This window comes from Molothrus aeneus, chromosome 3, assembly GCF_037042795.1.
Source record: "Molothrus aeneus isolate 106 chromosome 3, BPBGC_Maene_1.0, whole genome shotgun sequence".
Classification (NCBI taxonomy): domain Eukaryota; kingdom Metazoa; phylum Chordata; class Aves; order Passeriformes; family Icteridae; genus Molothrus; species Molothrus aeneus.
Window position 1 is genome coordinate 23187378 of NC_089648.1, and position 20628 is coordinate 23208005.

The 20628-nt window shown below is 37.4% G+C and overlaps 1 protein-coding gene across 2 annotated transcripts in view; it reads left to right on the forward strand.

Moving 5' to 3' along the window:
• Window positions 1-20628, forward strand: part of MTA3 (metastasis associated 1 family member 3) — a 137745-nt gene that overhangs the window by 88555 nt on the left and 28562 nt on the right. For both annotated transcript variants that reach the window (XM_066546494.1, XM_066546495.1), the window contains exons 15-17: window positions 2610-2696; window positions 7634-7780; window positions 19654-19685. In XM_066546494.1, the coding sequence (XP_066402591.1) occupies window positions 2610-2696; window positions 7634-7780; window positions 19654-19685 (266 nt within the window). The remainder of the gene's footprint in view (window positions 1-2609; window positions 2697-7633; window positions 7781-19653; window positions 19686-20628) is intronic.

Sequence of the window (20628 nt, forward strand, 5' to 3'; positions counted from 1 at the left end):
GGGTGCGTGTGCTCATGAGGCCCAGCGCGCCATTGTCCATCCTTCCTGCTGCAAGGACACCACCCGGTCATGAGAACATGCTCGACTTGCTTTCTCTTTCAAGGTCTTTGTTGGCTCCCTTGGCGTTTCCAAATTTAACCATGTGCCTCTATTAATAATGCAACCTTCTGCCACTTTGCAGACCTACTTACTGGAGAATGTTATCACACTTGTCCTGGTTTTGTTCTCTTCAACCAAGAACATTTAAGCATTTGTTAAACACCAGCAGCATGTCTGCTCAGCAGTTTGGATGAATTCCACCTGGTCCTGGTAACTTGGTTCTACTGATTAACCAGTTTGTTTGGAAATATTTCCTATGGACACTTCAATGTGATGCAGTTCTCATACTTTCCTTGTAAAAGTAGTTTGGAAGTGAGCTTCTTTAAATGCTTCTGCAATGAACAGGGATACAAAAAATGCATTTGGCTTTTCTGCTGTGCCTTTATTTTCTTGTGTATTTTCCTCACACCTTCATAATCTATTGCTACAGACACCAGCACACTTTCTGCTTTTGCTATGTGTGAAAAATATACTAAAAAATATCAGATTCTTTCTTGTTATAAATGTTTTTTTTTTCCTCATAGCTTCCACTATTTCACTGGTCTTACTAAGTTTTTTATTGCTCATATAAAAGATCACATTTGATTTTAGGACTTGCTTTAAATTTTGGGAGTTTTGATAACTTCCTACCCAGATTTTATTCTCTGGTTTTACACTTGAGAATGATGCACAATACAATTTCTATGTTCTTCTCTGTGTTCTACATAAAGATCATAAACTTCATTATACTTTTTATGGGAGCACTTTATTGTGGATCAAAGTTTGCCGCTGTTAAGCTTACTTTACTGTCTCAATAGATAGGTGTGCTTTGGAATACTCACCTTTGATGAACATGCTTTATCTCAAGCATGAAAATTGTGCTCTCCTTGCAGTATGTATTCCCAGTCAGCATATAAATACTACAACATGATTCAATATGTTTTTTTATAGTGAAGGCACATAGATGGAAAATTTTCTTGCTAATTACTTCTTAGGTGATGCTTTGCTCTTCTCAAAGTAGCTATAAAATACCATATAGCCTCTGCTTATTTTACTGAGGGAGTCAGTGGAGACACATCATTCTGCTCCTCCACTTAAATAATTTCAGGTGTTTTACAATATTAAAAATATTCTAGGCACCAGGCCTTTTGATTTTTTTTTCCTGAGCACAGTATGTTTTGGGATTAAGAAAAAGTAACAAAGTACTTAATGTACTCAGCATTAGGACTCTGGAACCTTTGAAACCCATTGGTATTTCCACAATTTTTGGTAGGTTCCTTAATCTATGAAAGTAAGTTGTGCTTTGTTTGCTGCACTGAAAACATCTTCTTGAACATCTGAAATAGTTATTCCAGTCCTTGCTGTGCATTCACCATCTTCGTGATTTTTGCACAGATCTAGATTAGAATTGATAAAAAGGATTGTAAATTCTTTACATGGTGTCTTATACTCTTCCTGTTACTGTTTACTGTGTCTCATGTGCTGGAATGAAGCAAACAGGAAGAGTTTGGTGAAACACAGGGAGGAGTTGCAATTATAATCTATTTATAATGTGTCCCTCTTGTAAAACTTGTAGGTAGGTATTTGTGGGAAGTTCTTCCATTTGAGAGACCTCCTGACCTATATAATCACTGTATGAATGCAGTTTTGTCCAGACCAGAATACCTGTATTCTAGGGATACTGGAAGCTCTCTATGGGGGTTTTTATGTGCTCTTGGAAGACGGGAAACCCAATCATTCTGAATACTTAGAAAAAAAAAAAAAAAAGATGGTCTATTTTCAGTTGTCTTGAAATTATTTACTGAAACCTGGTGCCTTGTGAATTTTTGCCTTAAGTTGACTGACTTCATTGTCTAAGCATGAACTTCTTTATGTTAACGCTTTGTGTTTGGGACATGTGGATGGAATCACTGCTTGTGTATTCACAGTAGCAGCAGGAAATTTAAGGCAGATGCTGCACTGCTGGTTTTCATGTACTTAGCAGAAAGTTACAATCTTTGAGACCTTTGAGCTCTGTAATACTTGGTTACAACAGAGCATTTTGATGCAAAGTTTACAGTGAAGAGTTGTATGGCGAAAATCAGTAGTCCCAGCTTTAAATCCTTGACTCTGTATTGTCCCATTTAGAGACAGAGAAGTGTGTAGAAAACAAAAAAGTATTCAATGAAAATCATTATTAATAGCCAAAACAGCATTTTTTAGTAATCATGTTTTCATCCATGTTCCATTTGCCTGACTGTCTATCTCCGGAAAGACTTTGTAAGCAAAAACTACAATCTAACTGATGTTAAAATGTACATTAACTTAAAAAAAAAAAAAATCATAACACCACTTGCATGAAAGAGGACATGTCCTGCCCTTAAATATTCACAATTAGAAGTATTGATGATAAAAAGGAGAATCTAAAAGGTGGGCTAAAAGAAAAAAAGAAATTTGTGTTAAAAATGCAAGTCAGAGACTGGTTGGTATGTCCTAAATCTGTTTCTAATAGTAAAATATTTAAACTCAGTTTTATTCTTTAAAATTCTCAGATGCAGATCGACATTGTGAACTTGCTGGGAATCCTCTGAAGATAAAAAGCACCAGGAAACCACTGTCATGTATCATTGGGTATTTAGGTGCGTATCTGCCTCCAGAGAATAACAAACCAAACAAACTTTCAGTATGTACTGAAGCTTCATAACCTGGGATGCACAGGAAGAGAGATTTATGCTTTTAGTAACGTAAAAAAAATTCGGAAGTTAATAAATTAATAAATTAATAATAATGGTGGTCCACTGTGAGTTGCAAAACTGCATGGTTGAACTTGCAGGATACAGGCAGAAGTCTTCCTGATACTAGTTTAAAATGTCAGAGTGAAACCTGATGTAATTTAGAATGTGAAAAACAGTCTGGCTCTCTAAATAAAAAGAAGAACTGTTCAAAGGGGAAATTCTCAGTATGCTCAGGGCTGCTCTGCTGTGGCCTTTGTATCCATTTGCAATACTACTTTTTACTTAAGAGCAGGGGAGCTCAGCCACGCTAAGATGCATACCTTGTAATTTGATGGCCTAAGTCTAAAAGGTGCAGTGAAATGCGTACTGAGCTCACAACCAAGAGGATGTGAACCCAAAAGTACATGGGGAGAGGAAAAATTCTGGTAATAGTGATTCCTTGCAATGAGCTATCAGTGCCTGTTAAATATTTGCACAGTCATATAAGAACTGTGGTAACCCAGAGCCTGTTAATCCTGAAATGAGGATAGAAATCAATCGGTTGATCAGAGATGCAGCGAGTAATTCTGCTGTGTATTAATCCTGTTCTCCAGAAGCGAACTCTACAGCTGAGTGTAGAGCTTAGTCGAGATGTTTTGTTCATTATTTCAATCACCAGGAAGTTTTTTTTTGTACTAGATCAAAGTAAACAGTCTCTTGCCTTACTGAAATAGAAATCAGCTATTAATGTAGTTACAACTGTTCTTCCAGGACATCAGTTTTGTTAAAATACTAACTTCAAGAATGTGGTTAATGAGGAATTAATGCTATTCTCACTGAATTTTGATTCCTTCTGCCCTGGAGTTTAAGAAAAAAGCCAGGGATAATTCCCTACAGACATTCCAGCTGTGTATATTATGTGTGTTGAAGGGACTACTTTGGTTGACTTGGTGGAGTTGTGGTTGTGAGGGGGGAAGCTGGACAGGGGATGGTTCTTCCAGCTGACCTGTCTGTGCATCTAAAGAGGAAATGGTAATGTGGGGAAACTTAGGAGGCATCACATGTTTTTAGTATTGTGTTATATTGCCTTTGAGGAGTTGTCTCGACCCCTCTGGGAGTCTGTCTGTATGTTTAATGTGAGTAAATGGATCAATAGTGTCAGGCAGCATTTTGTGAACTTACATGAAGGTCTGGTAGAAGATTAACAGTGCTAAAATATGCCAGATATCTGTAGAGTCTGCTTAGAATTTGACTGTATGGGAAGTAACAGTGTCTTAGTACGGCTGAGGAAAATAATGTGTGTTATGGGAATATGAAATGAACCCAGTGCAGTAGGTTACATTCATCTGAATTAGCTTTATAGGGATGGCTAGAAAATGGTTTTTTGTTTGCTATGTAGCTTGGTTAAATTTTTTTGGTTTAGTTTGTTTGTGATTTTTTTAGTTTATTTGGGATTTTTGCAGTTTCAGTAAATAAGTAAATCTTGCATTCTTTTTCTCATAAAAATTATTATTATATATCATGTCATAACTTATATAGGAGGCACTTGTTTTCTTTTTAAGATTCATGCTGTGCCATTCTCACAGAAATTTATTAGCATACAATGTGTCAGGGCACTACTGCTTTCAACCTTGCTGCTAAGGTAGGGAGGATTTCAGTGCCCTGCACATCCTGGGTCATCACTTCCCTTTACCCTGGTTCTGCATCTTGGCTGCAGGTTCCACAGATGAGGTAGGACAAACACTAAAATTAGGCCTTGTCCTCTCAAGAGCTGGGGCTAATCCCCTCAATCTCATCAGTCATCACTGTGCTTCCTAAAACAAAGCTGCTGTAGTGAACCCCTGGCTAATTAATTGTCCTATATTATCTCTTAGTTATGAGGAAACCAGGCTAACACTCCAGCTGGGATGCATGTTGAGGAGATGAGGTGAGGGAAAGGTGCAGCTGCCTAAGCCCCTCTGGAATCCAGGATGTTTGTTGAGGTGATTTGGTAGAAGACTTCAGCTTCTCTTTGTTTACTTTGGGTTTTTTTTTTTTTTACCCTACTTACATAGTGGAAAAGGGAGAAATTTTTAATGTTGTTATTGTTATTTACTTGCTTTAGGCTGAAATCTGGTCCTATAAAACAGGAACCTACTATGGGTTCCGACTATGTTTTTGAAACATTATCTCTTACTCCTATTTATTTTTATTTCAGGATGTGGCTGACTGGCTATTTGCTACTGGTCATGAGATAATTTGAATGCTATAGTCAGTTCTCTGAGTTAGAAAAACGTGCAGCTGGCTAAAAGATTTTCAGTGAAGTGCTATGCAATAGAACAAGCATAAGAGCAGCAGAAATGAAAAGATTTTGATTACTATTATTCTATAATCCAATTATATGAAGGGATAATATGCAAAACCCCTGAAATGCCTCATTACTCTGCTTGGGTATGATGAGGCAGCTGGTTATAAAGTGCTGGTTATAAAGCATGAAAATATTTGAAGCAAGTCTGTATGTAGAGGAGGAGTGAACTAAGATGTAAAGGTCTGCATAGGAAGGACTCAGTCCATTGGGAAGTGATCCTGGCTGTTTAACTGAGTTTCTTTCTAGAACTTAAATGTAGAGCTTGGTCTTGCTACCTTCCTCTACTGCAGACAGAGAAAAGACGGCCTTCATGGTAAGCTAATGGAGGATTAGTGACTTCTGAACTGAAGAGAAGTTGAAGGAAGGAAATGCTTCCTTCCTCAACTGTTTGCTCACACTGAAAATATGAAATTGTCTCTCCTATAGGTTGCAGATGAAAGGAGGTGGAGTTCTCATATGTTGATGCAACTGCTGGGATTACTGTGGTTGCTGCTGGAGCTCTTTGGCAAATAAAATAAGATTTTATTTGCCAAAGTGTTAGCCCTGGAATCTACCATTTCCTTCAGAAAACTGGAAAAGATTGCTAAATGAACATTTTAGAATGCAAATTCCAATTACCTTCAGCAAACAGCGCAAGGGATCTATTTCGGTTTAGAGTTTTGCCTTAGCAATCAGTGGTGTTCATAACATTAAGCATGCCTCTGTTCCCATTTTAGTAAAAAAAGCAAAGTATGAGATGCTTGTTCCCCACAGCAAGAAAAACAGGACATGCCATGAAATCTTTTCTGTGTGAAAAGCAGATGAATTCTGCAGTGAATGGCTGTAAGAAGCTCTTATCTAATTAAGTGGTGGGGAATTTGGTGCCATCAAATCTACAGCTCTGCCCTGAAGTGACTGGTTACCTGTGCCTTCCTTCTTTGCTGTTCTCTGTGTATTTCTCTGCCCTACTGTTTCTTACCTGGCCCTCTTGAGGCTTCTCGTGGGAGTGTGTTCATACTTGGAGAGTGTGATTGAAGCCCCAACCAAAGCAGTGGTGAACAATTAAGCAAAATCTTTTCCAGTGTGAAAATTGTTGGGGTTGTCTCCTGGCACGCTGTTCCAGTACAGCCTGGCCAAGGCCATGAGACCAAGAGCTCCAGGCAGGGCAGGTGAGCACTTGGGTATCAGACTTTGGGCATTTCTGAAGGAGGAGAAACATGCTATTGCAGTGGGCTTTGACTTTATGCAGTGGTTTCTCTTTCTCCTGAATGATGGCCATGCATGGCAGAGGCTGGAGAGGCTCCTCCTTGGATACTTGGCCTCACTGTAGATTTTGCATCTTCCCAGTTTCTGTGTTCCATTTTATAAACAGAAAAAAAGCACTTTATAAGCAGAAAGAAGCACTTTTCAGGAGGTGTAAACCTGGGCTGCAAATGGGAAAGTACTCAGTTTTTGTGTTCGGATCTCACCTGCCTTGGGCAGCTGACTCTGCTGATCTGACTCCCACGTCCTCTGCCCTCACCTTTTCAGCCTCTTCTGCTGCCTGGGGCCATCAGAGGGCTGCTGTAATTGGGCTGCAGGTGCCTCATGCCCTGCACAGTGCTGGCAGCTGGTGCCCTGCACTGTGACACAGGGACAGGACCTGCCCCCGGGCAGCTGACTTCCCACACAAGCCTGGCTCCACCCAAGGCTGGACAGGGTGGTGGCATTTTGAACCCAAATGTGTGATGGGAATTAATTAATTGGTTCAGCAAATTCCTGGTGAGGGACCAGCAGACTCATCCGAGGCTTCCTTTTGCCACTTTTATCTGGCAGAATATACAGAAATTTCCCTGCAGCTGTGTCAGCTCCTGGCAAACACAGCAGGTGCCACCCTGAAATGTGCTGGCCAGATGTGCTTTGCTGCCTCATACCCTCTTTATTCCTTTTTCTCCAAAATAATCTTGCTCCATGAAGCAGATACTCTGGGATGTTTGAAGCTCACCAGTAAGGGGAAGTATGGAAGTGTTCCCGCTGCAGTTTTGGGGCAGTTTTAGCTGCAGAGCCCTACAGTTTCTGGCCCCCTGACTCCTGCACCTTGTGACTTGTGTGTGGGAAGATCCTCTAAAGCCTGTTACTGTGACAGAAAATACTGAATAGCTTGAGGAATTGAGGTAGTTTCACTACAGTAAAATGCTTTTATTTGCTTGCAGAAACCTGTGGGTGTGTAGCTTCAATATAAATCTCAAAAGGGTATGAAAATATAAACGCACCCATTTCAGACTGTTTTGTATTTATTAGCTCTTAACCTCAAATCCTTCCATATCTGCAGTGTGGAATTGAGCTTGGGTAACCGAAAGTGAAATAGATCTTTCTTACTTGGAGGATCTGTGGGTAGGAGGACTCGTGTTGTTCAAGGTCTTGTAAACACACAAGTGCAGAAGGAATTTTCTTTTCACTGAAAAACAAAAGTAAATTTCATATGTGGAATAGATTGTTTTATTTATCTTAAAATCAAGTAGATGTCATTTCTCTCTCTCTCTTTTGTCTCAAACAGAGATACATCCTGCTGTGAAACCCAGTGTAATCAGGTCAACACCAAGCCTTCAAAGTCCAAGTGCAAAACGACTGCTTGCACCCTCCAACCACTCTTCATTAAGTATTTTGGGGAAAAGAAACTACAGCCATCATAATGGGCTTGATGGTATGTGAAGGAATATAAATGAAATATTCTTTATCTCTCTGAATTGAAAAACTTTCTGTGAACCTAAGGTAATATTAAATGAGAGGGTACAGACTTAAAAAATGTAAGATATGGATGTCTTGTTTATAGCATCAGTGCAATGAATAGTGGTCGCTATTCATTGGATAAAGGTATATTAATACCATCTCTTACAAAAACTCCATTTACCATTTTTCTTACTGATCTTGATTTACCAAAAAAGGACAAGAAAAGAATAAAACAAATTTGGTGAAGGCAGAGATGTAGCATGTTTTATTTTGGCTTTTTGCCTTGCACCTTAGAAAGCCACTGTCCCTGCAGAGTAGGAAGCAAAAGGTGTGTCACAGAGATGCAGGAGAGGCTTTTTCTGTGCACTCTGCAGTGCCAGAGGTGACTTTTAGGCCTGGTGTATCCAGCCACTTCATTACACCTCGGTGCAAACGAAGAGCAGGAATGAAGATGTGTGAAAAAAAACCCCAAAAAAAAAGCAACCAAAAAAAAAGGGATGGAAATTTTTGGGTAAGACTAACTTTTCTCAAATAATCTTTATTTTTCATCCTGAAAAGTGACTGTAAATTTCTGATGGTTTTTTTTCTTTACCAAACAGAAAGATTTTTCAACTCTTAACTGCAAACAGTTTTACCTTGTCCAAATAAGAGGAGAATCCAGAAGAATATAATGTTTACACTAAAAGAAAATGTATGCATGCATTCCTGATATCTCTTTGTGAGATATAACTTCTGTAAACCATTAGCTTATTTGTTCTGTAATTGAATAAGGTTATTGAGGGTAGATATCTGTCAGACGTTGGGCTCTCAAATAGACTGTTCAGGAGAAATGTTCACAAAAGGAGAAATTGTTCACAAAAATGTTCACAAAAGAGGTGACTGTCTGCTTTCATGCTTCACAGAATAGGTTGAGGTAGAAAGGAGAGGAATTGCCTTTCAGACAAGCTCATAGAAATAGTATTCCAAATAAAGGGAGAAAAACTTGATTCATTATCCATCATTTTCCCTGTAATCATGTTTTTCTGTCACTGCAAACGCTGCTTGTGTACTGCAGTGGAAACACCTACTGTACATTTAATAACACCATGATAGGAATCATGACATCCTTTGACAAGAGGTGGTTACTGAGAATACACAGAAGAGAGGATTGCTTGCTCTTCTGCTCAGCATGCGGCTATTACACCACAGACAAGCAGCATTCATGGCAACACAGTCTCTTCGGGGGACCAAGGTGACACCATAGGAAAAAATATTGCAGCTGGAAGAAAAGATGATCTCTGCATTAGTAGGCAGAGCCAAAAATGCTGACTTTCCACTGCATCTTTGAAGGTGGAGTTCTGCATGGATGGTTTAGTAGTTGCTGCATGAGAATGTGGACAAAGGCCTCCCCCTCCACCAATGCTGGCCCTTAGACTGGGCTCTCCATGAGAGCTCTGAATGATGAATCAGTTTGCCTTGGATGTAAAGATGATCACTGAGACTTTTCAGTTGAAAAGACCTCAAAGATGAAGTCCAACCCTCAACTCAGCACTGCTAAGCCTTAAACCCAGCATGCCCCAAGTGTTAAATCCCTCCAGGGATGGTGGTGACTGAACTGCTTCCCTGGGCAGCCTGTTCCACTGCTCGGCAATGCTTTCAGTGAAGTAGTTTTCCCCAATATCCAACCAAAACCTTCCCTGGCATCACTTGAAGCTGTTTCCTCTTGTCCTAACACTTCTCATCTGTGAGCAGACACTGACCCCCATCTTGCTGCAACCTGCACATTTCTCCAGCAGAGAAGGCTGTAGCAGTAAGTTCAAGGTAATTATTATGATTAAACCCCTCCTTATGTCTCTGTAAGGAGGCATGCTTGGAAATCTGTAAAATTTTTCTTCTACTTAGTATAGATGTTCTCCTCAAAGTAAAGAGTGTGTAAAACCAGTTATTAGCTACACCAATTAGTGTGTATCAAACAGTCAACTGTGTTAAAGCAATTTGCACAAAATAACATCTAATTTGAAAAAGTAGTATTGAGAGCTGCAAGTCACTGCTTTAGGAGATATTTCTGTGTGGTAGTCATATTTTCAGGAAAAATCGCTTTGCCCAGGATTTTGCTCCTGTGAAGCTGAGAAATCTCAGAGAAAAAGCAAAACAATATTATCTAATTTGCTTCTCCTGTGTTTTGCTGCTTTGGAATGTGTTTGGAGATTGTTTGCCACAGGTGATTGTTTCATTGGATTCTGGTGTGAGTGTTTTCACTCGTTGGCCAATCATTGCCAAGCTGTGTCGGGGCTCTGGAAAGAATCATTATTGTCTTGTTAGCCTTCTGTAAGTATTTCTTATTCTTTAGTATAGTTTAGTATAGTATTCTTTAATATAATATAGTATCTTAAAATAATAAATTAGCTTTAAGAACATGGAATCAGATGCATCATTGCTTCCTGCCATGGGGCACCCTACAAATACAATATTTCTGCTTATCTGTTTCTTGTGAAAACAACATACTGGAAAGCATATATCCTAAATAAGTGAAATCTATATTTTTTAGTGCATAATTTACTATCTTATCACAAAAAATGGCTATTTTTGTTATTATTCTTGCCACTCTCTTTGATTAAAATGTGGAGACATGTAAATAAAATGCAATGAAAAAATAACGAACCAGTAGTAATGATACTCAACAGCACAGATCCATTTCTTCTGACTTAAAAGTGATTACCTTCAGTATTCATCATTTACCTCCTCTCCAGGTTATTGGTAAATATAAAATATATTTTTCTTTTTGCTTGTGTTTTATCCAGCTTCTCTTCAACACCAGATCAGCTTGGGAAGTGGTGGTTTCTGTAATTTCCCTGACCACAGTGTGCTATTTGTGCAGTGAAAGCTTTTGCCAGCCTCCAGAGTTTTTGTGTTACTATAAATAGACTAAAAAGCTTTTTGGATTCCAAAATACTATTGATTGCTGCAGGTTTGATTGTGTTGTATCAATTAACAGTATCCAGAAGGCCGATATGGAGATGATGACAGATTCTGCCTTTCAGTGCATGCTTTGGTGAAATGAGCAAACAAAAAGGAGTGTGGGGAATTTATTTTAAATCTCATTTGCTGTTTTCATAATCTTAATATTATTTACATGTAAATGTGTGCATTTTCAAGTGTACCTTTTCTCCAACAGTATTAGATATTTGTTTTGAGAAAGCCACATAAATATATTTACTTAAGATGTACAATATTTCACAGCATTCAAATTAATGTTGCTTAGGCTTGTGCAAATATATATATAGATTAGCATAATTTAAGTCAATCTTACTGCCTAGATGAGTGCCTTATTTTTGGCAGAATTTCTTTTTAAGCAAATTAATAATTATTTGCTTTGAATATAGCAGTACATTATGGAAATGGCACATTTTTATGCCTCTTTGGGGAAGTGGGGGAAGATTATGAGAAACATCATTAATATTTAGTTAAATGCTTTTAAGAATAATAAACAAGAATATGATTAGCATTTCTTATACAAGTCTTACACTGTCTTGAGTTCTGCTTTTAGCCAATGCAGCACAACATTCCCTTTCAGTTTTCCATGGATGCACCTCCAGAAAGGTTTTGGTGCAATTGATAAATGAGCTCCCTCATTTATCTTTTCTTAATGGGGAGGTTGTGCCCTGATGTCTTGTTATTGTCAGTCATGGACATGAGTGTGATTGCTTTGCTTAAGCACTCTGTATTGTAGCTAGAGAGAGGATCTCGTAGGTTTTTGTGTCCCTGATTGGGAGGAAGAGTTTTGCTGAATGGTCTTAGAAAAGTGTTTTTCTTTTTATTTTCAAACAACAGCAAATCTTGCATTCTGTGAGATGTAATAAAAAGTGCCAGTGAACTGGCAAAGTACTGTTCTGGAAAACTCACAGTACTTTGAGAAGCTTTTGTGTAATATACATACTGGAGCTTTTAACTACTCTGAGATGTAGCATTTCAATTGCTGCTGAAATTAAAGTCAGCATAAGATATTTAAGTGGTTCTCTGCCATGAAGATAGCCTCTTTCAAGTGGGAAAATTCCATCTTCAGAAAATCACGATGTTGCAGAAGGTTACATGTATCCAATTTTGTTACTGGAGTTGATGATGGGAAGATTTAGGTGTGACTGTAAAGTGCTTTAGATATTTTGAATCTGATCTTTAAATTACAGTGTCTGAAATTATTCCAAGCAATTACTTTCTCCCACAAGCTGCTTAACTGTGAGGAACAGTGCATCCAAATACTCAAATTTTACGTCAGCCTATTGTTTTGGCAGGGTGAGTAATGATAATTTTGCTTATAGTATTTGGAAACATCAGGTAGAGGTATTTTACACAAGAATAATTTCTGTCAACTGGCATGCATTTCCTTACCTTTCATGCATGAGAACCAGAATATCCACAGGATGTCCAAGGCATCAGCGTACTGATGAGGTACCGAAATCTGTCTGTGCCTGTTGATACCATTTTCATATTGTGGACAAAAATAAAAGAGCCAGCATTTCATTGCTGAAGAGACTCGAATTAACAGCCCTGATCCTCCTTTCTTCCCTGCCATACCTTTAGTGCTGTATTTCAGTCTGACATGTCCTGCTGCCTTCAAGAGGATGCTTTCAACAGTCCAATTTCTGTTCTGGAATATTACTGAAGTGCACAGCAGATACATGAAGTATCTAGGAATGAGGCAACAATTTTGGGGGTCTCTTTTCCTAGGAACCCACACATTTCTGGCCTGGCAGGATGAGAAGGTGACATGAGAAATTGGCAAATGGAGAAAAACCTCAAAAAGGTGTTCCTTCTCTCTTAGATACTGTTTTGGTCAATCCTTCTCTCTATGCTTATGACTGATACTATTGGCTATTCAGGAGATGAGCAAGGTAGACAGGCTTAGGTTCCACTCCTAGTTTTCCATGGGGAATTTATGACAAACAGATGAAAACATCAGCAGCCTGACAGACATACAGGGAGACTAAAACCTTTCCTGTCCCAAATTTTCTTGAAACAGAGAAAACAATTATAATATTATTATAATTAAGTTCACATAACATTATGTGAAAGTACATTAAAGGGAAGGAGGTTTCACTTTAGGGTGGAATTTTTCAGCAGTGAGTGAGTTGTTTTTTCTCAAAAGTGTCTGATTGTTATCACAATACTGTGTTTTGGTAGAGACAGATGTTCTGCTATGGTGGCAGAGGAGCAGCATGGATTGCACATCAAAAAACACCTGGTGCTCTGTTACTTTAAAAAAGAAAACCATAGACTTTCTCTTACACATTAATAAACTGTAAACCTACCAAAATTGTTATAAACCTCCTTTAACATACCAGTGATCTCTTACTGAAAGAGTAGAAATGAGTAGTGGCAAACAAGCTGCCATGTGAAAATTTGCCATTTCTTCCATCCTAAAGCACGAGGTATGATTAATGCTGGATTGTGTGTACTCACTCTTCCCAAAAGTGAGAGACAAAAGCTATATATTGCTCCACAGTCAGTTTTCCCTCTGAAGTTTGCTTAGGACATGCGTGTTCTAGCTTTGGTCTTTGGTATAGCCAGAAAATGCTTTAAAATATTCAGCTGCAGATTTCTCAGTCAAATGTGTACACTGGTATTGATGGAAATGTGAACACGGAAGATAGATCTCTCAGGAAAAAATGATGCTGTGTTACTGTCATTTACTGAGGAAAGCAAAGGAATATGAAAAGGTGTTCATGGCTCTTAGTTACTTCCCGAAATATATTGCTTTTATGCTTATATCATTATAGGAAATACTTAAGAGCTTAGTCCTGCCTTTCTATACAGAGTCATTTAAACCATCTCTGACCCTCAAGAGATTGACCTAACAACCTTTTTACATTTAAATTTTGCAACTTGCACAAGAGTAGCCAATTTCTCTCCATTTTCACTGTGCAGTTGGAAGCAATAATTTAAAATATTTATTAGGAAACTAAAATGCTCTAAAGCTTACATTTCTGTGGTTAGTAAATTCACTTGTTTTTGCAGAGGTACAAATCATGATGAACTACTGACAACTTCCAGAGCCCAAATAATGTGCCTGGAAAGTGACACAGGCCTTAATTACCCCAGGATGTTACTGCTGACATTGTCAATCATTTGTAGAACTAAGCTTCTGCATTTCATGTTAGCAAGTATCAAGTAAATTTTTTTCCCTATTTAAATTTCTGTGCTATTCAAGAGTGAGTTGATGATTCCCCACTTCCCTCGTCGGTCTTCATTTCTCCAAACCCAGTGATGCAAATGATATTGTGACTTAACATGAACAATAACCAAGTAGGAGGAAAATACTTTTGTCTGAAAATATAGAAGAGAAATATCTTTTCCCTCAAGAATTTCTTAAAATTGACAAAATTATTTCTTGTCTCACGAGGTACATTATCTCACATGTACATTGAATTTACATTACAGTTATCTTCCAAGTATTTGAGCTCCTTTGAGTACAAATAAAAGGACAGTCTTCCATTCTCTGTCTGATGACTGCTTAAACTGCAGGGTATTTTTCAGTGAGAAAAGGTAAGGAGTGTAATTTGCCCACAGGAGTGCTTGGGAGGAGCAAAAGCATTTCAGCAAACCTAGGTTTCCTTGGATTTCCTCTGAGAAAGAACTGTTCCTAAGCAAGTTGTGTATTTTTAAAAATACAGACAGCGATTACTTTTGTTATGTCAAAGTCAAAATACAATATCCATTCAACTGAAATGCTCAGGTTTACTGTATCTTGAGAAATGTAAATTATTTCCCAGGGTGCAAGTACATTAGAAATTGAATAGAACACTATTATTGATTCCTTTGGCACTTATTCCTTTCTTTCAAAAATTGATCTTTGGTTTTGTAAGGCTTCTTTGCCTACAATTGATTCACAAGAAAAGCAAAAATCTAGAGTCACGTCCATGCTTTAAAGCACTACTTTGAGTGTGCCATAGATTACTTTGCTTTTGTTGTGCCAAGGAAATGAATGCTTATGAAAAATTGATGTGTTGCATCCCTGAACTCACCAGTGCATACATGTTTCTGGTACCACTCATGGCAGCAGGGATCAGGAAGAGCAAGGCAAGTGGGATCCCAGGTGGAGGGAAGGGCACTTCATGGTAAAGTGCCCCATTTCTGCTGTTGAGTCAGTGTTTCTTGTTTTAATATACAGGTATTGTGTAGACATGAAACTGCAGCAACCTTGGCTTTCCTAATTGGCAGAATCAATCAGCTTTTCAAACAGGAAACAACACTGTAATTAAGTTAACATTTAAACCACAATGCAAATAGCCAGAGCTTAATTCCTAGAATCACTACTTTCCCCTAGTATTATTTTAAAGAATTACAGTTGCAGAAAGAGAATCCTGTTTGTTTGATAACAGGATTAGCCGCATATTACCTCCTGAATTATGGGTTCTGGATTCAAGATCTGGAGTTCATGCTCACAGTGCTTCTGTGTATGATTACTGGCAAGTAGGTTGATTATTTTTTGTAAGCTGTGATTGCAGAGCAATAGTTCCTAACAATTTTAGTACATAATGCAATAGGGAAGGCATCTTTACAAAGTGCTTAGGCAGTGGAACTGGAAAGATCCTGTGTCTGGTCTGTGAGGTTTAGTGTGGTTTTTTGTGGAGCTTTTTGGTTGGTTGGTTGTGGGTTTTATTTTATTTTTTGGGGTTTTTTTTGTTTATTTGTTTGGTTTTCTGTTGTTTTTTTTTTTTTTTTCCCCATCGGTATATTCTTTCTTCAGTGTTTAAAACTTTTGTCTTGAGAGAATAACAGTCTTCCTCAAAAATCATTCTTACTGTCAGATATACATATATATTTATATATTTTTAGTAATACTTTTGAATTAAAAATGTCACTTGTTCAGTTGCTGCAAACTAGGAGGAAAAAAACAATTATGTTTGGTTACTCAAAACATTCATAACCCAAATGGAGGAGAAATAATGAAGCAGTCTTCCTTTCTCAGATTTTTTCATAAGGTGGTCCATCCTGGGTGAAATTAACCTTTAAAGTCTTATGCTGAGATGTTGCTAGGATTGAACCGTTCTGATATTGCCAGTCTGCCTTTATTTTCCACCTATCAAAATCACATTAGCTTCAAGCATATTTATTCTGGAAGTTTTAGAAGTAGGACATGTTTCATCCATTATTACTGTCAATGATCCCATTTCCCAAAAAGGAAAATGCCAGGGAACTCTGTTTTCTATCAGCAGAAATAAAGAATATCACATATACAAATAACACATGAACATCTGGAAAAGAGTTTTGATATGTAACAAAAAATAACATGTTGTTGGGAAATAATATGTAAACTTGAAATAATTATGTGGCTGACACCATCCCTAAGCAATGCACTGTTTCTGATTTAGCCTTAAATGGTTTTACAGTGGGAAGTTTTATGGTGTCCTACTGTCTGAAAACAGAGAGAAATGCTTGATGATCAATATGGTTGGTAAAGCACATTCTAATGTGAGGAGATGTCTTCTACAGCTTACTCATTTCTATTTGAGTTCAAATAAATATGTTGTAGAAAGGGCACAGGGGCATCTTAGGCCGTTTCTGTTGTTGGTACATCAATTTCTCCACAGTAATAAACTTATAAGCATCTTATCAGCACTGAAGCTGCATTTACTAAAACTCCCCCACGTGACAGCACTACAAACCCTTGCTAGTGGTGATGATGTCTGCTCACTTCTGCTTAAAATGGAGCAATCCACTTCCCTGGCACTCACAGCCCTTAAGGGGAGAATCAGTCTCCATCCTGGAGTTCCCCTCCTACTGCAGGGGTGCAAGTACACATCACTGTCTTGCACAAAGTCCTCTGCTGTAAGAACTCACTTATAAACCAAGTGTCCACGGGTGCCCGTTTCACTAAGATTCCAGCCAGATTATATCACTTCCCTAAAGCATTGTAGAACTTGGCAGATAAAAATGAAAATCCAAAGTTCTGTTTTCTGTTCTGTTCAACACCGAGAATGTTGTGATTTTTAAATAATATCTGATCCCCTTGAGATGCGCTGGAGTTTACATTGGTGTGCAGACCCTTTGTAAAGCTTTCTAATGCTGTGTGACTGCCTTTTTAAACAAGGGCTTTCTTCCTTAGTTGCCTTAGTTAAAAGTTTTCCACAAAATTGGCTGGTCTGTCCATGCATAAGTATTTTTCAGAACCTGCCAAGTCAGGGTGTAATTATTTTCTGGAAGAAATTGGTGTCTGTTCAGTTCCAAAGTCTGAGTATTTGTGTATCAGAGTATATAAGAGTTTAAATTGTGTAACAATGGCACCTTAATTAGTACTCTATGCTAGATCCTAGAATCTTTTGACTATATCTACTTATTAAACAGTTCTTTTCCTATCTTTGTGTTTATGGATATAGTCAGGTCTCTGATGTTTGGCAAGTTAGATGATATTTCAGTATCTACAGCAAGAAAAATACATGCAAAAAAAGCGAATGAGTCTATTGCATGATATAACAGGGATATTTACAAATATAACATCTCTTTTGACTCCTTGGCTGGGTTTTATTATTAGATTATCAATATTGTAATATCCTGGAGTTAAGAGCTGCTGGCACTGCATTAACAGCGTCTGTCAGGTTCTTTTCAGAAATGCACTGTTTAACAATTTCCAGGAAAATTCAGTTGTTTCTCAGCTCATTTTAGGGAGATCTTCTCAGTTTCACAGACAACTGAGTGAGAGCGTGTCTGTGTATTTTGGGACAATCATGGCAAAGCACAGTTTTTATAGACTTGGCATATAGAGCTATGCCAAAAGCACAGCACCTCTGAGTAAGAGGGAAGGTTTCAAGTATCTCTGTATAAAAAATGTGGATTTTTGTTTGTGGGCTTTGATCATTTTGGGAGTAACTGAAAGCACTCAGTAATGCATCTCTTCTCTATTTCAAGAGACAAGAAGCCCCATTCTTTGTGTTTAATTTTGTGGATAATTCTGCCTACGTTCGGAATTCTTCAGAAAATATTGTGCTCTTGGAGATAAGGTGGCTGGATGTTGGAGATAAGGTGGTTGGGTGGGGTTTTTTTTCTGAATATTTATGTTTATAAATTGAATGAATTTTAGTCTCATTTATTATTCCATTAATGCAGTCTCTGTGTTTTCCCAGGAATATTCAGGTCCTGAAATGTTATTTTAATGCGATGCCAAAAAAAAAAAAAGTTTTAATATCAAAAATTACTGTGAAGATAAAAATTTAACAGATTACAGAGTTCTTCACTCTACTTTGATATTCTCTTGCTCTGTAATAGTGCCAAATAGGTTCAAGTATCAGGAAGCAGTAGATTATTACAATATTTAGTTCTTATACTACCAGTTTAAAAATTGCCTTGAGGACTAGTGACCTAAATGTGTATTTATAAATGATAACTTTTGCATGAAAAAAGAGGGGGAAAGAGGTCTGGTAGAGGAACTCACAACTGAGATATTGCTGGCTTTAGGTAGGTATTCACATTACAGTACTATCAATGTGACCTTAGTGATATAAATATTTCTTATTTAAAACTGACTAGGGATGAAGACTTGTACAAATGTAAATGTAAACTATATACTGGAATTTCTGTTGAATGTTGGAGTTTAAAAATAGTTTGAGATGTTTAAAATGGTTTACCTTTTTTCTATCAGTGATTGAACTATACCTTCAGACTAAGCTGACTGCTCAAAATGAAAGGGAAATGCCACTTTAAGAGTGTAATTACATTTTTTTTTTTGAGAGAGAGATATGCAGCCCTTCTCATGTCCTTTTAATCTCTTTAATACAATTTTTAACAATAATAAAATCCCTCAAGAATTCTTTGTGTAAGTGATACTAGTCAGAAACTCTGTAAGTTGCAATTTGGAACCAAGAATGAATAAGTGTAATTATTTAGAATTTATCTTGCTTGCAGAACTGAGACTCTGCTTTTTCAATCCATTCAGACTTGTGTACCTTTTATAAAAACATGTGGTTTTGATGAATGTCCCTTCCTTAAGAACTCTCTATAGGCAACAAAGTGTCCTATCCAAATTTTTGAGCAAGTCTGTGAGACTGCTGGTAGTATCATCTTTCATCTTATAGACCAGCAGTGAGTTTTCTTGCAGGTTTTTTAACTGTTTATGTTTTGTTACTGAAGTTGCACTGCTTTGAAAAAGAACAAGGTCTCTAATATGTGAACTGTAACATTTTAAAGCCAAAGAGAATGTGATTTATTTCTACTCTTGGGGAAAGTAAAAAGCAAAAGTAATCTGAGTTAAACAGCAAGGTGAAATCTATGTTAATTATTGGCCTAGTAGTGATTGCTCTGCAATTTATATAAATATAACCATGAGCTCAGTTGATTGACTCCTGATTTATCATATGGGAAACAATTGTTAACTTTGTGCATGTTGCATTTCTCAAAAAGCTTTGTCAGTTTCAAACTAAGCATCCACCTCAAAATTCTAAGAAAAAGGGTTGATTAGCTTTATAAACCTTCTTTTTGAAATGGGAATAGTAATGGATTATGTTGATACTATCTGTATTTTTGTCTGCAGAGCTAACCCTTCATGATGCCATATGTTGGAAGCAAAATGAAAAAGCCCTCACTGCTTCAAACATGAATTATGAATTAGTTCCATTTTTATATTTTCTTGCAGAAGAGGATAATTAAGCAAAGAGAACGAGTGCAGTTAACAGCGTATTATAGCATGCCATATATATTCAGGACCAATGATGAGTCTCATGCTCACTTCATGAGAATTCTTTCCAGTCTCTGCATTTTTGATGTGTTCATTGTTGTAGCTGAGCAGTAGTATCATAGCCTTCAGGGTGAGCATCAGAACATAGGGCTTTCATGGATAAAGAAAACATTCTAATGTGGTCTGGTTCTTTTATTTTCCAGAATCATCCAGCCATACAACAAGAACAATCATGGTAAGTATAGAGGAGATTATAGGTATTGATCTGCCTATAGCTATGGTTTTTTCCTTTAAAATGAAGTAGATATAGTAGTATCCTAACCGATTGGCTTTTTTTTTTTTTAATTTATATTCCAGTATCACTGTAGACATAAAACGAGTCTGTCTTTATTTCATGAGAAATCTTGGGGAAAAAATCAGAGATTAAAGAGCTTAAGAAGTAACAGTGCTGTCAGTTTGAATAGCTGAAAAATTCAACTACAATTCTATGCTCTATGTTTAATTGATTTTTGATTATATCAAATTAATGTCGATAAAATTTCTTGCATTGTATCTATGGGCAAAGCACATTTAAATTTCAGAACAATAGCTGAGTGATTTTTTGCTTAACATTCCTTAGAGGCCGGTTTCTGACTTTACCTTGAGTTTGATAATTTGGATTCCAGAAATGGGAAATGTTTAAGAGGATAGATACACTTTCAAAAATGAGATTAGAAAGCTTTATGTAAAAAATGTCATGCACTTAGTGACTATCTTGCATTTTTATAGGGTGAGAAATGTTGGTCTCTTTATTTTTCAAACTCACAATAAAGTTAGGTAAGGGCTGAACAACAATTCACATAGAGAAAACTTTTCTCAATCTCTTATGATTGATGCCTGTCCTGTGGGTGTTTGAGGAGAGGGCTTTCTGCTTTTGGAAAATAGTCAGGCATTGAAATTTTAGAATAAGCCCCAGCAAATCATGACATCAGCTTGTTTATTTCCATTCCTACAGTTTTTAGAGTGTCCCTTCAAGTTTATATCTTTTTTATGTATGGCATTTATGGGACAGGTAAATTCTCCCATGGATTTCTTCATTCTGCAGGGGATAAATGTTTAATATAGTTCATTGCCTTTATCATCAATGGACATTAATAATCCAGTGCAATTGAATTATAAATAGGTAAGGACTACAGACC